This window comes from Gossypium hirsutum, chromosome D09, assembly GCF_007990345.1.
Source record: "Gossypium hirsutum isolate 1008001.06 chromosome D09, Gossypium_hirsutum_v2.1, whole genome shotgun sequence".
In the NCBI taxonomy this organism is placed as follows: domain Eukaryota; kingdom Viridiplantae; phylum Streptophyta; class Magnoliopsida; order Malvales; family Malvaceae; genus Gossypium; species Gossypium hirsutum.
In genome coordinates this window covers 42,683,303-42,702,839 of record NC_053445.1, presented here as the reverse complement: position 1 = coordinate 42,702,839, position 19,537 = coordinate 42,683,303, and the positions used below count along the sequence as shown (strand labels likewise).

Below are 19,537 nucleotides of genomic sequence, written 5' to 3'. Positions count from 1 at the left end.
TCAATAATGACACTTTAGTGTAATAACTCCCCGTTTAAATAATGTTGTAATTAATAAACGAAGATTTAAAACTTAATTACAAGTTATTTAAGCTTTAATTATATATATTCAATTAGTCTCTCCGCTAATTCAATATAACTTAAAACGAATATCATATAGAACTGATAATATAGAATGAACGAAAAACGATGATTAAGAGAAAAAGATCGTATGTATCATTATCCACAATAAATGCATTTTCTTGCTAAATACATAAGATGATTTAGAAATTAAATTAATTTATTTGAATTATTACTTTATTGATTGCAATTAATAATTAGAGTTCAAAATAAGAATTAAATTAATTAGTCATCATAGCTTTATTAAATGAGATAATTAAATATATTTATTCATATATTCAGTATTCTACGGTAAAGTTACTATAATTTGATTAATTATAAAAGGACAAATTAAAATTATAATAAAAAGGGTTAATATTTAATACATTAACAATGAATTTTTTTATTTCGCAAATAACTTTAAAATTTTGATAAATATATATATTTTTTAATTGTTTACTTTTTAATATTTTATTATACTCTATACAACACTTGCATTCAGTGAACTCTAAAAACTCAAATAATGTGCCAAATATTTTTCAAAAAATAAATAAGAATATTTAGAACTTTTAAATTTTAATTAATAATATTCACGTATTCCTAATTTAAAAATTATTTTTAAGAAAAAAAAGTTTTACAATAATTATTAAATAAAAAACTTCTGTTATTACGGTCTGTCACCTTAATTTAATATATGCTTTCAGTGATTCAAATAAATTAAGAAAAAAGAAAAAGAAAAAGAAAAAGAAAAAGAAAAAGAAAACTTGCAGACTCTAGAAAGAAAGAGAGAAGTGAGAACGCCTTTGATGTTTGCTCATTTCACACCGCATGGAACCAACTCCCTAACCGAAGCCTTCCTCTCCAATCTTAACCTTAAAATATCAAAATCATAAATCAAAATAAAGATCCTTCTAATATCCTGAAAACATCTGAACTAAAAGGGTTTCGGAAAAAGAAAATCCTTCCGATCTGGAAAGAAGAAAAGCCCTAGTTTTTGCACTCCACTGCCAAACAAATAAAGAAAAGTAAAAAGAAAGGGGGCAAAATGGCGCTTTCCGAGGAAGAGTGCTCAACGGCGAAGGCTTCTTCCTCTTCACCGGCATCGTCGTCAGCGACTGTTTCTTCGCAAGGCGTTAACTACCTAGCCAAGTGTGTACTTAGAGGAAGTGCTATCCTTCAGGTCGCTTACGGTCATCTCCGTTCTCCTTCTTCCCTGGACGTCGTTTTCGGCAAGGTCTTTCCACTTTTTTCCTGGTTTTTAATTAATTTTAACTTTTATTCATCGAATTCGATCAATTTACTTATTACAAACAATAATCAACTTGCATTTAGACAGTGCTTACCTTTTTTTTTTTTTAATTAGTTTCTAGTAGGATAAGCTTTAAAATTTGCCCTTAAGATAACTCTATGTGTTGTTTTATCTTAATTCGTAAGAGATAAATTGTAACAGGAAAATAGTTTAAATATTCCGTGTCAATTTTTTTTAATGACATTTATGATGCTGTTTTCACTTTTCGACCTAGTATTTAGTTCTATATATGAACTAGAAGTTACTTTCAAACTGATATTTACATGGTTCATCCAAGACCTTGTGCTGCTACTAACTCTTCCCATAGCATTTCCATAACGATATCTTTATTTCTTCTTTAAATTCCCATTCTCAAATATAGTATTGTAACGTTGACTTTTAACGCGTCTTTTTGAATCTACAGCCTCCCAGTTATTTGTATTTAGTTCTATAATCCTATTGTCAAACTTGTTTTTGATAATGATGGTGATACTTTAATCTTATTAATTCTGATAATAAGTTCCTTCAATTTTATATTAAGAAATCATATATGTAAGTGCAAGCACTTTCCAATCACACTGTGAAGAATTACCTTAGGAAATTGGGAGAACTGTACATAATGGAGACAGTAAAGTTGTCAAGAGAAGTAAATTTAATTCACTTCTATATAACAGTTTATATAATTCTTGTGTATCACTAAGGCAAAAGATCATGTTGATTTCACATCAATCCGTGACTCGATACAATAGTTGAGATAGGTGTACTCATGAGGATGAAAAGTTGTAGTAATTAATTAAGTGGCTATCATTCATTTCAATCTATGGCTTACACTCAATTCAGTGTACCAACTACTGTAGCCATAGAGTTGTTTCGGGAAATCAATATAATAGAGAGGGTCTTTACTGTTTTGCAGTAGTGGTGTCATGGGGTAATATTCAAATGGGTTGGAATTGGTTTTCAAGAAATGGGATATGGTAATATAGAGAATTCTCCAAATGAGAACAACATACACAGATTTTGATAGGATAAAGGGTTATTGATTAGTATTTTTGGATTGTTAATCTTGTTTTGAGTTTGACTCTTTGTTGTATTTGATGAATTTCTTCCTTCTGAAACTAGAGTGAATTTATGGCATTTCTGTAAAGAGATAGCTAATCTAACCGATTGTTTGATGGTGTTTTATTCATGAGACACCATAGAGTTGGTGATAATTGGTGAAAATGGTATGATAACATCTATAAATATATTAAAAAAACATTTTCCAATTGAACATAGGTTTAGATTAAAAGAATAAGGGTTATGGATTAGGTTTTCTGGATCATTGATGTTATCCTCCAAAAGAGCCATTCTAGTTTGCTCTGCTTTGCGTTTGACTATTGTATCAGAGGAAATTACTTCTAAAACCACTGTTAATTGGTGACATTTTGGTAAAAAGATAGCTAATCTAACTGATTGTTTGGTGGTGTTTTATTCAGGAGACGTCCATAGAGTTGGTAATAATTGGTGAAGATGGTATTGTGACATCTGTCTGTGAGCAGACTGTCTTTGGTACAATAAAGGATCTTGCCATTCTACCTTGGAATGAGAAGGTCTATGGACAAAATACACAGGTCTGTACCAAAAGTATAATGGAAGCATTGTAGGACATACCCTCTTTATATTCATTTGTCTGAGAGTATTTCTTACCTTATTTATTTTTAATAATAGATCTTCTGGACTGGATAAAGTTAATATGATTTGAAGCAGTTTTTTGTAATACAATTATACTATAATTTCATTTTAAGTTAATTTGCTTTCTTCTGTTTTCTTTATTTAGATGCCTGGGAAAGACCTGTTGGTTGTTATTTCTGATTCCGGAAAGTTATCTTTTCTCTCATTTTGCAATGAGATGCACAGGTTTTATTTTCTATCCCGCAATTTAGTTTTCCATGTTGAAAGTGAACATGCCTAATGGCTCTACGGCTGACATTTTGGTATGTTTACTTCCACTGTAACGATACATATTTTTTGAGATAGGTTTTTTCCCGTCGACCATATTCAGCTTTCAGATCCTGGAAATGCAAGGGATCAAATTGGAAGAATGCTAGCTGTTGATTCGACGTAAGACCCTTATGCCAAAGATTAATCTGTGTGCATGTTATTTTCTTATCTCTCTGTGCATGTTGAAACTAGATCCATTTTTTTTAAAACTAACAGAATATCATGTCTAGCAATGCGATGGGTTGGCCTAACTTCCCTGATTTTCCTTTAACAGTGGCCGTTTCATCGCTACTAGTGCTTATGAAGACCGATTAGCCTTTTTTTCTCTTTCAATGTCTGGAGATGATATTATTGACAAGGTATTGTTATTGTCAGACTGGATTCAGTGTTCTTGCAGCATTTTTGGTTGATACTTTGTCTTACTGTGTATATGGAATTATGAGCTCTTATCTGTGAGCATTTCAGAAAATATTTTATCCACCTGAGAATGAAGGCAGTGGTAGTTCTACTAGAAATGCTCAAAGAATTAGTGTACGTGGTACAATATGGAGCATGTGCTTTGTTTCAAAAGATCCTATCCAAACAAATAAGGAGCATAATCCTGTTTTAGCCATTGTTTTAAATAGGTAAGAACTAAATTTATAAAGATGATCTAGGAAATAGTCATATTTATGGTTTATCTGTTTTCCCACGGGATAATATATATTTGCTTGGGCTAGTCTAAGAAAGGGGTACATATTGTTACTGCAGGAAAGGTAATACCCTGAATGAACTGGTATTGTTGGGATGGAATCTATCAGAGCATGCAGTTTTCATCCTTTCACAGTATCTTGAAGCTGGACCACTAGCACATAGCATTGTTGAAGTTCCTCATTCCTGTGGATATGCGTTGCTGTTTAGGGTTGGTGATGCTCTCTTGATGGATCTTAGAGATGCACGTAATCCTCATTGTGTGTATAGAACAACCTTAGATTTTTCAGTCCATACACCAGAGGAACATATTTGTGTTGAAGAGTTATGTACAGCACATGAATTTGATGATGATGGGTTATTTAATGTTGCTGCATGTGCTTTACTGCAGCTGAGTGATTATGATCCAATGTGTATAGATGGTGAAAGTGGAAGTGGAAAAACAACCTGCAAACATGTTTGCTCATTTAGTTGGGAACCGAAAAGCAATAGAAGTCCGAGGATAATCTTTTGTCTTGATACTGGAGAATTTTACATGATCGATGTTTCCTTTGATTCTGATGGCCCTAAGGTGAATATATCTGATTGCCTCTACAGAAGTCAACCTTGCAAGTCCCTTTTGTGGGTCGATGGTGGGTTCCTGGTGGCAATTGTAGAGATGGGGGATGGTCTGGTCCTTAAGGTTGAAAATGAGAAGCTAATATACAAAAGTCCTGTTCAAAATATAGCTCCCATCTTGGACATGTCAATAGTGAATTACCATGGGGAGAAACATGATAAAATGTTTGCATGCTGTGGTGTTGCACCTGAGGGATCATTAAGAATCATACGAAGTGGAATTAGTGTAGAAAAGCTTCTAAGAACTGCCCCTATTTACCAAGGAATAAGTGGAACGTGGACAGTTCAGATGAAATTTACAAACTCTTATCATTCTTTTCTTGTGCTATCATTTGTTGAGGAGACCAGGGTACTCTCAGTTGGATTAAGCTTTACTGATGTTACTGATTCAGTTGGTTTCCAACCTGATGTCTGTACTTTGGCATGTGGTCTTGTTGCTGATGGCCAGCTCATCCAAATTCACCAAAATGCAGTTAGGCTTTGTTTGCCTACTAAGGCTGCCCATTCTGAAGGTATCATTATGTCTTCTCCCGTCTGCATAACTTGGTCCCCAGATAATATGAGTATCAGTTTGGGGGCAGTTGGCCAAAGTTTGATAGTTGTCTCCACTTCTAATCCATATTTCCTTTTTATTCTTGGGGTCAGATCACTATCAGCATATAATTACGAAATATATGAACTGCAGCATGTAGGATTGCAGTATGAGTTATCGTGCATATCAATACCTCAAAAGCATTTGGAGATGAGGCATTTAAGCTCTAATGTAAACCTGGTGGATGTTGGTGGAGCTGTTCCTCCTGTTGGAGTTGGCATGGGTATTACCTTTGTTATTGGTACCCATAAGCCTTCTGTGGAAATTCTATCTTTTGCACCTGAAGGTCTAAGAGTTCTTGGTGCTGGAACGATTTCACTAACGACTATTATGGAAACTGCTATTAGTGGTTGCATTCCTCAAGACGTAAGGCTAGTTCTTGTTGATCAGTTTTATGTTCTGGCAGGATTGAGGAATGGAATGCTGCTTCGGTTTGAGTGGCCTTCTGCCTTCACTCCTTCATCGGAACTATGCCTACGTAGTTCTATTCCTTTTCCTGAAAAGGTTGAGAATTTTTTATTGAATACAAAATTAAATTCGTTTGGATCAGAAACATGTTCTGTTAATATGGGTGAGAAAGATGGCCTTCCTGTTACTCTTCAATTGATCGCGACTCGTAGAATTGGCATTACCCCAGTTTTCCTTGTTCCCTTGAGTGATTCACTTGATGCAGATATTATAGCTCTCAGTGACAGGCCTTGGTTATTGCATACGGCTAGGCATAGCCTTTCTTATACATCTATATCATTTCAACCTTCCACGCATGCAACTCCTGTGTGTTCTGTTGAATGCCCTAAAGGAATTTTATTTGTCGCAGAAAACAGTTTACATTTGGTAAGTGTCATTATCTTTAGAACATTGAATTACCGTGATTGTTTAGCTGTCATACTATTGATGATAGTTTATATTTCCAGCCTTTAACAGTTGGCTTTGGACTTATTGGAACTGTTTGGGAGTAAACTTTCTGAAGTAAACCTGGCTGACAAACTAATTTTCCATGATGTTTTTGGCATTTTCTTGATGTCTAAAGCTTTGGGTTCATACACTTTTATGGCTTAAAATTTCTCCCCTCTTCCCTAAATACTGCCAAATTTGTCTGTCTGCCTAGTAATAGATAGACAAGTCTGTATGAGTTATGTTGGGAAATTTGGTGCTCTTATTTTGGAACTTCAACTCTGTAGAGCTATCAATTAAACTGCATCTAGCCCTTCCTTCCAAGTTAGATGACTCATTTCAGTAACTGTTTGAGTGCATAGCATGGGTGGACCTGATTTCAACTCTTCCATGACCATACTTCATCCAAATGGATTCATATAAAGCCTGTATGGCTGTTCAAAAATGACAAATAAACTCAGACAGTGTTGTAGCCAAGGGGGGGCTGGCAGGGGCCCCGGCCCTCCCCTAAAATGGAAAATTTTACATTTAGGCCCTTTATAATTTATAAAATTTTAAATTAATAATGGTAAAATTGCACTTTGGCCCCCCCAAAATAATAAAAAATTGATTTAATCCTTTAAAAATTTTAAAGACTATCGTAAAAATATACAATTTAATTCCGGCCCCCCAAAAACTTTTCTGGCAATGCCACTGCTTGCAGAGTTGTATATTAGTGGGTTGCCTGTTACAAATATAGGATGCAATGTTCTCATTCTTATCATTGATCCTTTTCCTCCTGATTCTTTCTGAACGTTTCTCCTTGCATCCATAATCATCTATCGCCGATGTTTGAATTAATTGCTGAATACTTGGATATTTTCCTCTTTGTGTTCTGGATATGTATTTATATATGTATGAACGTATGTACACCTATTTGTCATGTAAAGGAAATTTGAGCGCGTGGCTTGGTAGCTTGATAAAGGCAATTGAGTTACAACTACAGTGGATAAAAAAACTGTTGTCTGAATTTTAATATTATTTGATCAATTAAACTATGTAGCTTTGTTTTAGTGCGATGTTTGTGAAACTTAGATTAATGTTGGCTGCTAGTGGATGGTGTTGTCAGAGCTGTAGGAATGAACAAGTGGGGTTATGAAGGAACTGTGAGTGGTTGATTGACATAGGTGGAGTGATGGACGGTTGTTGTAATTTAGTTATGGTTCTCTTACATGACTTAGATGATATTATTGGATTCCTTGTCTTCTCATAGAAGAAACCATGATTAGTAATAGCTTCCATTTTCAGAAAAATGTGGTTCTATTATTTATTTAAAAGCATCTCAATTCTAATCTGTAGCATGATTTGGCTGAAGTCACTAGTTTTAATTGTGTTTAAGGTGGAGATGGTGCACAGTAAGAGACTTAATGTGCAGAAGTTTCATCTTGAAGGCACTCCACGGAAGGTCCTGTATCATAGTGAAAGTAAGCTTTTAATTGTGATGAGGACTGAGCCAAATAGTGACACATGTTCTGAAATTTGTGGTGTGGACCCCCTCAGTGGGTCTGTGATGGCATCTTTCAAACTCGGACCTGGAGAAACTGGAAAATGCATGGAACTTGTTAGGGCTGGAAATGAACAGGTTCTAGTAGTTGGAACTAGCCTGTCTTCTGGTCCAGCAATAATGCCCAGTGGTGAAGCTGAAAGGTTCATATACTTTGTTCTCCCTATTTTTCTTTTTCTTTTTTCGGTGTTGAAGGGCTCAAGTTTGTATCTTTTCTTGAAGCATGGTGAGTTAAACTGGGTAACTACTTTTTAGAAGAGGGCTCGAGAATCCTTATAATTGACAGAAAAATTCTCCTTTCCCTTTTAAAGTTTCTGAATATTCCATGCTTTTAGTTCCATACGTTTTGACTCGATATTTTTGCTACAGCACCAAGGGCCGTCTAATTGTCCTCTGCATTGAGCATGTACAACATTCAGATAGTGGGTCGATGACGTTCTCTTCAATGGCTGGGTCATCTTCTCAACGAAACTCACCATTTCGTGAAATTGTTGGTCATGCCACTGAACAACTATCAAGCAGTAGTATCTGTAGTAGCCCAGATGATACTAGTTGTGATGGAGTAAAACTGGAAGAAACTGAAGCATGGCAGTTCCGGCCGGCTTACACAACCACTTGGCCTGGAATGGTACTTGCTATATGTCCATATCTAGGCCGTTACTTCTTGGCCTCTGCTGGTAATGCTGTAAGTTGCAAACCACAATTTATTCTTTTAAATACTAGAGTTCTGTCATTAATTAGTCTATTAAGATGTTGATCCTTTTTCCCCCAGTTCTATGTATGCGCTTTTCCCAATGATAATCCTCAAAGGGTGAGAAGATTTGCAATAGCGAGGACGCGGTTTATGATAACATCATTGACGGCATATTTTACTAGAATTGCTGTAGGCGATTGTCGTGATGGTATTCTTTTCTATTCATATAATGAGGTGAGAAAATTTTGCTGACTGCAAATGGTAAATTCATTTCTGATGTCAACCATATCCTTTAATGCTTATAGATAGTTTTTGTATAATTTTCAAGATTAATATGGTAATCAAATCATTATGGTGATCTTATCATTTGTGATTTCAAATCTACTATGGTAATAATCATAAATGCTACTGAACTGTTAAATTAGAAAATATAACATCAAGGGATAAACTAGCTTTTATAAAATAAATTAGGTAAACAAATTGAATTAGATCTATTAAAATTTTATCAAACGGAGAAAAAAATTTATTTAAACTTATACGACATTTAGAAAGCCAAAAAGAAAATTTATGTTTAAGTTTTCTGCAACTAATATTACTTTAAAAAGGTAAAATATCATACATAAAACGATTACAATTTTGAAAGGGAGCAGGTTTTTAACTCTAACTAGAAAAGGGTTTCACCAGTATAGTTAATTTTATATATTATTTCTCATTGGTAATAAGCATCGTAAATAAATCATCTTCTGAGAGATCAGTGCCACCAGAAGACCGTGAGTTTCTTACTTACCTACATGGTGATCTAGTCTCCATGTGTAGATCACCTTGACTTTTGGGGTGATCGCTCCATAAGACACTGTCATGGTGTAACCAATTGTTCTATATATTATTTCTCATTGGTAATAAGCATCGTAAATAAATCACCTTCTGAGAGATCAGTGCCACCAGAAGACCGTGAGTTTCTTACTTACCTACATGGTGATCTAGTCTCCATGTGTAGATCACCATGACTTTTGGGGTGATCGCTCCATAAGACACTGTCATGGTGTAACCAATTGTTCTTTTACCTATTTACAACTCCCTTACCAATTGCGTCGCTGTAATTGTGGTCTTTGATATCTATTCTAAACCAACTCTACCTTCTTATATGCTAGGACACCAAGAAGCTGGATCAGACATATTGTGACCCGTCTCAAAGGTTAGTTGCTGATTGTGTTCTTACAGATGCTGATACCGCCATTGTTTCAGATCGTAAGGGCAGCATTGCTGTCTTGTCTTGTTCAGATCGTCTTGAAGGTAAGTACATGAAACCATGACTTTTTTTACTGTCTAGTTGTATGTATGGTTACATTTATATGTATTTCTTCATAAGTTCTTTAAGTTTTATAGAGGCCATTTTTTATCTTCAAGTTCTCTTAGTAGCTATTGCTATAGTTTGCTAAAGACTGATCACAATGTTGTGAACATATTATGCAAGGAAGGAAATCATTGTCTTCAGGAATTTATTTATTTATCAAGCCTTGTTAATCTGATTGTTGGAACGAGTCCTCCATAAAAAGTTATACTGAAATTAAATTTCGTGTTATATTTATTTATGTAAAACAATTTTATAATAGTTTAACAGTATACATGACTAGTGAGCTAAAAGTATTATTAATCGGATGGTCTAATCAAATGTAGTATTTGGTAATTTGTGCTTTTGTGGAACATAATTTAAATAAGCAAAGCATTTCTTTTGAAGTTTTCTTAAACAATAACAATTTCATATTTGATGCAACTGCATTAAAATATAGTTTTACCAAATCATATGAAAAAAAGTTTTATTTATCGTTATAGAAGGAAAATATATTTTATGGACAAAATATTTGGATTTTTGCATTTTACATATACAGCTTAAATGTTATCATTTTAAAATGACATATGCTTTGACCTTGTACACATGGCTAATTGTATTCAATGAATCATAAAGCCGCTGGCTCCTTAAATATTGTTTTATCCCTGTAGGTTTTCTCCCGCAGGATTTTTCTTTCATTACACACAATTTTCAGCACTGCATATTTAATACTCATTGTGATATATACCAAGGGAATGATAGTTTTAGTAGCAAAACAAAAAGGAGAAATAATACCCGAAGTGTAAGGTAAAGGATGTAGAAACTGGAACCCCCAACTAGGAACTATCTTAATGACAGTAAAATAGCTTAGAGAAACAAAAAACAGCTGGAACCTTGACAAAGACAGTAGAAAGCATGAAGCATTCAAGGAGAAAAACAGATGAGTAGTCCCTAGACCCATACAAATGTGAAGTTAAGCACTTTTTGCGATCTGTAGCAAGATCTTTAGTTTCATTAGATGCTAACTTCTTTAATGGTGGGATTAGGAGGTCATCGCTGATTGCTATCACCTTCAGCTGGAACCAGAACTGGATTTTGTTGTCTGAATGTTAACATAGCCTATTATCCTGTGTAAATGCAATAATGGAGCTTAAGGCCTTGTTTGATAACCTGTTGAAATAATTCAATTTATTGAAAATTAATACTTTCAGCAGTTTAATTTTTTAAACGTGTTTAATAACAATTATCATAAATCATTTGATAGAACCTCTTCAGTGAAAAACTATTGAAAAAGATAAGTAGATAAGAAGTGACTTATTACCATGAAGAATATTTTTTTTCTTTTACAATATTTTAAATTAATTACTTTTATTATTAGTTTGGATTTTGTTAAAATTAATTATTTTTATTTTTTATGATATTTTTATATTTAACACTTTTACCTTTTATCAAATATTTTTTATATTCAAATTAAAATCAATGGCAAATATATAAAATGAAAATTTTCAAAATTTAACATCTACATTTATCAAACAATATATTTATATTCAGCAGTTAATTTTGAAAAACAGACCAAACAATTTTTATAATCCAAGTTTAGTACTTATTAAATTTAACATTAAAAATTCAGCACTTTAAAAATTTTTCAACTTATGAAACGCAAATATACAATGAATGTGTGATTCTAATTTTTAACATGTATTTTAGCTGCTGATATGCTTGTGTTTCTGTCTGGGATAATTTCATTTATTAATTTTTAATGTCTCAGATAATGCAAGCGCTGAACGCAACTTGACGCAGATTTGTGCATACTATATGGGTGAGATTGCCATGAGCATCAAGAAGGTAAATCGTTTCAGCTCATCATTATCGGTGATACTATAATGTGCCTTGGGTTTTATGAGATCAGGCTAGCCAATTGAAGGTCAAATAAAGATCATTGGCCTTGGTGATATTATCAACATTTTTCTATTTAGTATCGTTGCAGCTCATGATTATCAGTGATATTGTAATGTGCCTTGGTTTTTATGAGATCATGCTAGCCAATTGAAAGTCAAATAGAGATCATTAGCCTTGGTGATATTATCAGCATCATTCTATTTAGTATTGTTGCAGTTCATCATTATCAATGATATTGTAATGTGCCTTAGGTTTTATGAGATCATGCTAGCCAATTGAAGGTCAAATAATCATTAGCCTTGGTGATATTATCAACATTATTCTATTTAGTATCATCAATATAATTGTAAAGGATGATGTAAGTTCCAGGTTCTACCTAAAAAAAGGTCTGCTTCCTTCATAGTGAATTATATTGGTTATTCACTTGTCTAATTAGAGAAGTTGTGCATGGGAAATTAGTGCTTTTAGGAATAAATAACGAGGATGGTGTGGATGTGGTGAACAAGGGTTACTATAACGAAAATCTATCACAACAACTCAAGATTGATGATAGAGGTATTGCTGTTTTCTGGTTGCATGTAATCCCTGCCACAGTTATGTACAATTCACAGGGTCCATTTTTTTGTCCTGAGAAGCTAGAGTCAATTTCATTCAGTGTGGAGTTCTTGGAAATTATACCGATCACTCTGCTGTACTAAGCCCAACCATTGGATTATTTGAGTTCTAAAGTCACAAAATATGCTAGAATTTATTTTGTTTAGGGAGCAACTATATCTTATAATTTTTTTTCTTGGTATAGAATCACATGGTATGTGTTGTGATTTTGAAATAATCTTGCTGTGTGGTGTTGTGGAAGTTTGCTTTCAATTGATTGAGGAAAAAGGTAGACATTTTCTTTAATGATTAGTTGCTATTATGCTTTGCCCGCTTACTATTGCATTTGTGATTATTTCTTGGAGTTTAGTGAGTATTCATGAGGAGGGGGAAAACCAGAGCAACTCTTTTGATCTAGCAGTTTTTATCTCATAAAAGAAAATATAATACATCTAAAAAGGGTTTTTATTCTGATATGTTCCTTTTCAATTTGATTTGACGGAAATCCTTTTGATAGGTGAGATGCTAAATTCTTATTATCCCTGAATTCTGTGGATTTCTTTTTGTATCTAATGCTGAACAGTGCACTCATGGTTATGCTGTTGGTTGCTTGTTCTTTTGGCAGATAATTTACGTTTTAAGTTTTTCTGGACATGGTTTTTCCTCTTTAACTAGCTGTTTGAGATATTCTATATACTTTTTGTAGGGTTCATTTATTTACAAACTTCCAGCTGATGATATGTTAAACAGCTGTGAGGCTCTGAATGCAAGTCTTGACCCTTCACATAGTGCTATAATGGCCAGCACACTCCTGGGAAGCATAATGATCTTCATACCTATATCAAGGTATGGATTAATGTTTGGGGATGAAGTGAATTGATTTCAGTATTGGAAAGTAATCTGTATCATCTAAGTGTTGGATCATTTAGTTGTACGCACTGGTATTGGAAAGTCAATAGACATGGTTGGTCTTTAGCGCTGCATAGGCTCCCATGTTCTGATATTTTGATTTATTTCTGGATTTGGGACTTTTGTTTGATAAATTGTATGTTCCTGTAGGGAGGAACACGAACTGTTGGAAGCTGTCCAAGCTAGACTCATTCTTCATCCATTGACTGCTCCTGTATTAGGCAATGATCATAACGAATATCGTAGTCGTGAAAACCCGGTAAGAATGTGTTTTCAAGGTGATTTGATCTTGAGCGGTACGCACTAGCTACTTTTAACTGTAGAGCCTTGTAGATGTTGATGAAAATTTAATGCCACTAGCTTTATTCAGCCAATGAAATATTGAAATCTAGGAGCAATTGAGCCTCTATATTAGCTCCTTGCTGTGCTCTGTTTCTTTCTTTAGTTTTGCCAATCGTCCTCCATTTTTCTAAAAAAATGTTAAGCTTCTTATTCTTTCTTTGGTGGGGGTCTTGGGATCCAGGCTGCTTTTGTCTGTTTGATATTAATTCAGGGGTTCAGAAAAAGCAAACCTCTTTTCTAACTGTGGTTTATTGTTTGTTTGTGGGGACAAAAGGCTGGCGTCCCCAAGGTACTTGACGGTGACATGCTATCTCAATTCTTGGAGCTTACAAGCATGCAGCAAGAGGCTGTATTGTCATTTCCCATTATTTCTCCAGTTGCTCAGAAGTTGAGTCCGAAACCACCACCTTCACCTATCCCGGTCAGCAAGGTCGTGCAACTCCTTGAACGAGTCCATTATGCCTTGAATTAATAATAACAACATGCTATTTGAGACAGCGTTGATGAAGGAGAGATCAATGACAGTAACAAATATGGCTTGTCTTCATAGTTCTGATTCGAGATATCAAGGGAACATCAAAAGTGGCAGTGTGAGGGCTGGGTACAAGAAGCTGACAACCACCGGCTGCAATCTTGCACATTTTGGTTTTATAGTTTATTACAGAAACCGGAGGTTGGGTAAAACAGCTGCAGGCACAAGGAATAAAGAGCTGTAGTAAATGGGTAAAGTTGGTGCTATGTTTTTCCCTTTGTAAGTAATAACATTGTATAGTTGGTTCAAATGGAAAATGTAAGGCCTGAAACGCAGCAATTGAATTGGGTTTTTTCTTCTGCAACAAAATACTACATGTTTCTTGTTTATTATTATTATTATTATTATTTTTTAAAAAGCTCTCTATTCAACCTCAAGAAAGAAGCCAAACATTATCGAGAAATCTTACCAAAGCGCATGTCACATTTTCGTTTTTCTGTAGTGATTTAGTTTGATGGATTCCATGGCATGGTGCCAGAAATTATTATTATTGTTATTATTATTTTTAATGATTTAAGTTGATATGTTTCAGATAAATATATTTTTATGTATGATGTGAAATATAACGGATGGATTTTTAAAATAGTAATTATAAAAAAATTATGGAAGTATAAAATTATTTTTAACTTCTCTTAATGTGTATACTTATATAAAAGTATTCTAGTGGATAGAAATACTTTTTATTGTTCATTATATTATTAAATTAATATTATAAAATAATATTTTTAAAGTATATTAATGTACTTTAATCATTTTACGTTACGTGATTTAATTAGAAACAAAATAAAAATTTTATACGAAATATTTTGTAATTTTAAACTATAAAATAAAATGAAAATAATAAAAATCCTAACTCATCTTCCAATTTCATATTAAATATATGGTATTTATTTATATTAATTACTATTTAGCTTTTCACTATTACGAACCAATCTGTAAATTATAAAGTTAATATGTAACTTTTTCATTATATTTTTAAAATTATCATTATATTTTGATTTGATTGATATTTATCATTGTCCATAAATTAAAGATAAATGTGCTATTATTCTTTTAACTCTATTTTGAACTTTGCTGTTTTACTGGTATTTTATTAAAGTTTGCCACTAAAAATTAAATTTTTCTTTTCAATTTTAATTTAAAATAATTTGAGGACAAAATTTAGTAAGTATTTTTACATTTTACTTCAAATTTTAAAAATAATAATTTAATTAATATAATATTAAAATAAAAATGGCCATTTTATAAAAATATACTTATTTTTATCTTTTATGATATATGTATTTTTATTTTTTTTCCAAGTTTTTATTTCATTTATAGAAAATTTAATTAAAAATTCAAAATTGATTGCAAAATTTAATAAAATTCAAATATTAGTAGTAATATTAGATGACATAAGAGTTGAATGGTAAATTTACTCATATTTTTAACATATAACGGCATAAATCAATGAAAACAAAGTATGGTGACAAATTTCAATATTCATCAATAGTATGATGACAAATTTACACTTTAACTCTAAAAAATATTTTGATAAAATGGAAAAAAAAGATCATATATATAAGTGTTGAGTGCATTGATAAGGCACATTGCACTTCCAAAGGAGAATGCAAATTCAAACCTTGGAGACGACATTATTACGAGGGGCAATCACAAACCCTAAACATGGACCATAAAATGGACACATGGAGAATACAAAATAAAATGGAAAAAAAAGTTGATGAAGTTTTTCATACAATTAATCGTTTAAATTTTTAAAATTTTTATTATTAATATACATTTAGAAAATACTATAAATTATATTTTTGATGTATTTAATCATAAATAGAAACTAATTATAATTATAATTATTGAATATTATACATACCAAGTTACATTTGTTATTTTAGATTGATTATGGATTAAATAGTCTCATAACCAATATTTAGGTATTTCCATTCAACTAGCATATAAAGAAAATCACAGAAAAAATAAGTTTTAGTATTAAAGAAGCTCATTTTCATCACGCAAAAAATAAGTTTGGAGATGAAAAGATCTGAAGTGTTTTATTGTTGCTACAAATTGATCAAACCCTTGACTTGCAATCAAGTCAGCTTCTTTCATTTTCTAACATGTAATAATTATATGATTCTGTAACTCAAAATAATTCCTTTTATATTTTATTATTTTTCACTTTCAATAAATACAATTCAATATAAATAAGGTTTTATGACATGTGAAAGTGTGTACAAGTATATTTTAGTGATGGATAAATTGACATCATCAACATAAAGTCGAAAACGGTTTGAAACAAAAATAAAATTATGGTTAATATACATGACACCAGCGACTCCCAAAAAGGTTACCATACCACATTCACACACACACAATATATATATATATATATATCAACCAGATTTTTTTTTAAACAATCTCATAATTCTCTTATTTTGAGATTATACTTTGATTAATTTAACTTTTTTAAAAATATGTTTAAAAATTTAGTATTTTTAACTTAGGTTAATCAATGATATCAACTCACAGGGATGGATTTAAAAAAAATTATGGATCAAAATTGAATTATAAATTTTTGAAAGATCAAATATAAATTTTATCATGTATTAGTTTATGATTTTATTATTTTTTAATGGACTAAATGAAATATTTTCATTTTTTTGGAGGGGCTAATGCAGAATTTTTTTCTTATATTAATTTATAATTTAATTATTTATAAAAAAATTAAAATTAAAATTTTCTAATTTTTTGGGAAAGGATCCCTGCCTGCCTCCTTTGTATCCGTCTTTGTCAACTTGGTCAAGAGAATTTACAGAGATAATATGCAAGTTGAGAGCGATTACTAAGACTCCCTCATTATATAAATGAAAAAAACACATAAAAAAGAAAATTTTAATTAATAAATATTGGGAAAAATATTGTATTTAATAAATAAATGTAGGTGTAGGGGGGTTGGCCGAAAATGAAGCAGAAATCAATTGAAAGGGCAAAGTCAGAAGGTAACCAAATTAATAAATGAGGGATTAAGATTCATCAATTCAAAAAGCCCACAACCAACTCCTCTTCATTCTGGACACCACCCATATTCCTATAATCCTTCCCATTTTATTTTTAAAAAAATTATTTTACTCTTTTATTTAAATGATAAAAAAAATTAACGTTTGTTAACTGTGTTGACATAACATACACATGAATTGTTATGTAAACGCCACACCACGTCAACAATTAATTAATTTTTAATATAATTTTTATATACTTTTTAAATTTTAAAAAATTAATTGCTTATATGGCATTCACGTGTATTCTACGTTGGTCAAGTTACCAAACATTAATTTTTTCATCTATTTTGGGTTAATTTGACAAACAACACAAGTTTAAGGGCTAAAAAAGACAATCAATTAAATGGAGGGCTAAAATGATTTTTTTTTTATGAAGTTAGAGGGCATAATAAGTCATTATGCCTATAAAATTCATCTTTGATTTTTCATGTAGCAGCCAGGGGCAAATTCAAGGGTTCGCAGGGTACTCAGCCCCCTAAATTTTGTAAAATTTCTTTTTAAGCCTTTTCGAGTTTTGAAAATTTTTAATTTAATATTATAATTAGTGTTAGAAAAAGAGAAATTTGTATTTGCCCCCCAAAGTTTTCCAAAGTTTTTTTAAATTTGATTTTTTATAAGAATTATAATTTTTAATGATACATTTAATAACGTTTTCAGTTTAATTTGGTACACTAACACAATGCAACATTCTAAATATAATTTGGAAAAATAAAGTTTAGTAGCCGCAATATCTAAGTATAAATATTATCCAAACATTAATTAGTTAAAAAATAAACTTAAATAATTATGATATATAATACAAATTTTAGTGATCAAGATTACCCAAATTATCAAAAAAATTTATTTTTCTTAAATTTTGGTGATCAATCTCAAACAAACTCGTTTTGAGCAACAACCTAAAGACATTGATTCTTGCCCTTTTTGATCTTAGGGTGACCCAATCGAATAAGGTGATTGTCAATTTTGAGAAAAAGGGAAAAGTTCAATCTACCTAAGTCTTCTTTATGAGGTTTTTCCCCTTAAATTGTTTTAGCTATAAAATTATTATCTTAATAAATAATATCATGTTAGAAAATGAGAAAATTATATATTCATTTATTTATACATATTTTATAATTTTGTATGTATTTTATAAAATCTTTAAGTACTTTTGTTGTAAAATGAATGTTTCAATGAATTTTTACTTTTTAAAGTTTTTTTTAATTTTAATTTTGATTTTTTAAGAATCAAGACTAAATTGACATAATATATAATTTTTTTAGAATTAGGACCAAATTGATGGAATCTATAAATATTGAAGGGTTATGATCACGTAAGCACTCCATTAGTGATTTAATGAATAAATGATAAAAAAATTTAAAAATAGAAAATTTTAAACTTAGGTGATGAAAACAAAAATGTGCTAATGATTGAGTGACTATTTATATAGTTTACCCTTTTTATTTTTCATTTAAAACCAAAAAAATACATGACTTTGTCAAATTTAATTTAATGGACCCCTTTTTACCAAAATTTTTTAAGAAAGGGACCTTGCGATTTAATTTATCTATCATGTTTTATTTAGGTCGGACAACCCTATGTTACTTTTTCTATTTATTATTTCTAAATACAATTTTAATTATCATTTATAACATTTCTGGATCAAATAAACTTATCTGATTAAAATATGTTGTTAGTCCTTGTGGTTTGACAAAATTTAAAGTTTAGTTGTTATATTTTAAATTTTTAAATTTTTAAAATTCAATCCTCCTACTTTCTTTATTTAAAAATCTCAATCCAAATATTAAAATTAATTATTTTCTGTCAAAATCATTCAATTTAGAATTTTGATTAGGTTGTTCTGGCATATAATTGAACGAAAAATAAATATATTAAGTTGACAAATTTTGACAGAAACTATCAACATCAACAATGACTTTTAAATTGAAAAGTAGGAAAATTAAATATTTAATTTTTAAAACACGAACTAAATCTCAAATTTTATGGAAGTATACGGGTAATAAGCATACTAAAAAAAATAACAGACATGATCTTTTGGTCCATTTTGCACACACGTGAGAAAATTCAGTATATATATATATATTGTAATTATAATAGTTTATGTAAGTAATAGGACCAGATGGGTTTTGTCTTTTAAATGAAAAACCAATGTTTTTTTTTTCTTGACCAAAAGCATTATGTTTATTGCATTCCCTTATCAATTAAATATAAAAAAAATTGGATATATTATTAGATAAAGTTTAGAACATACAAAACCAAGAGAAAAGAAGAGAAGATATTCTGTTTCTTTTAGCTAATATCAACTATAGAAATATAACTAAAATAATGGTTTTAGAACATATTCAAAGTAATGGCAAGTATATATACCGTCGATATTAAATAAATAATAATAATTAATACTGTAGTTAAATGGCTAAAACTATAAAAGTTCAGGTTGAAACTTCAAATTTCGTTGTGTGTTTTTTCTTTATACAAAAATAT

At 31.2% G+C, this 19,537-nt stretch overlaps 1 protein-coding gene across 2 annotated transcripts; it reads left to right on the top strand.

The window, feature by feature from the left end:
* The first annotated feature begins 817 nt into the window (after positions 1-817).
* LOC107891227 (splicing factor 3B subunit 3) lies at positions 818-14,332 on the top strand. 2 transcript variants are annotated; one of them, XM_016815956.2, is made up of 15 exons: positions 818-1,332; positions 2,862-2,996; positions 3,203-3,282; positions 3,403-3,486; positions 3,641-3,725; positions 3,832-3,992; positions 4,117-6,100; positions 7,539-7,846; positions 8,073-8,388; positions 8,476-8,631; positions 9,549-9,690; positions 11,496-11,572; positions 12,927-13,066; positions 13,280-13,388; positions 13,746-14,332. In XM_016815956.2, exons 1-15 carry the CDS (start codon positions 1,144-1,146, stop codon positions 13,941-13,943), a joined length of 4,164 nt encoding a protein of 1,387 aa, XP_016671445.1. In that variant the 5' UTR covers positions 818-1,143; the 3' UTR covers positions 13,944-14,332. The 2 variants fall into 2 exon arrangements, with proteins under 2 accessions (XP_016671445.1, XP_040956671.1); XM_041100737.1 differs by lacking the exons at positions 818-1,332; positions 2,862-2,996 and having other exon boundaries at positions 3,227-3,282; positions 3,428-3,486.
* Positions 14,333-19,537: the final 5,205 nt, after the last annotated feature.

Coding starts and splice junctions, on each gene's coding strand:
- LOC107891227 (XM_016815956.2), top strand. CDS start 1,144: ATGGCGCTTTCCGAGGAAGAGTGCTCAACGGCGAAGGCTTCTTCCTCT. Junction 8,389..8,475: donor TGGCCTCTGCTGGTAATGCT/GTAAGTTGCAAA, acceptor TTTTTCCCCCAG/TTCTATGTATGCGCTTTTCC. Junction 13,389..13,745: donor ATCGTAGTCGTGAAAACCCG/GTAAGAATGTGT, acceptor TGGGGACAAAAG/GCTGGCGTCCCCAAGGTACT.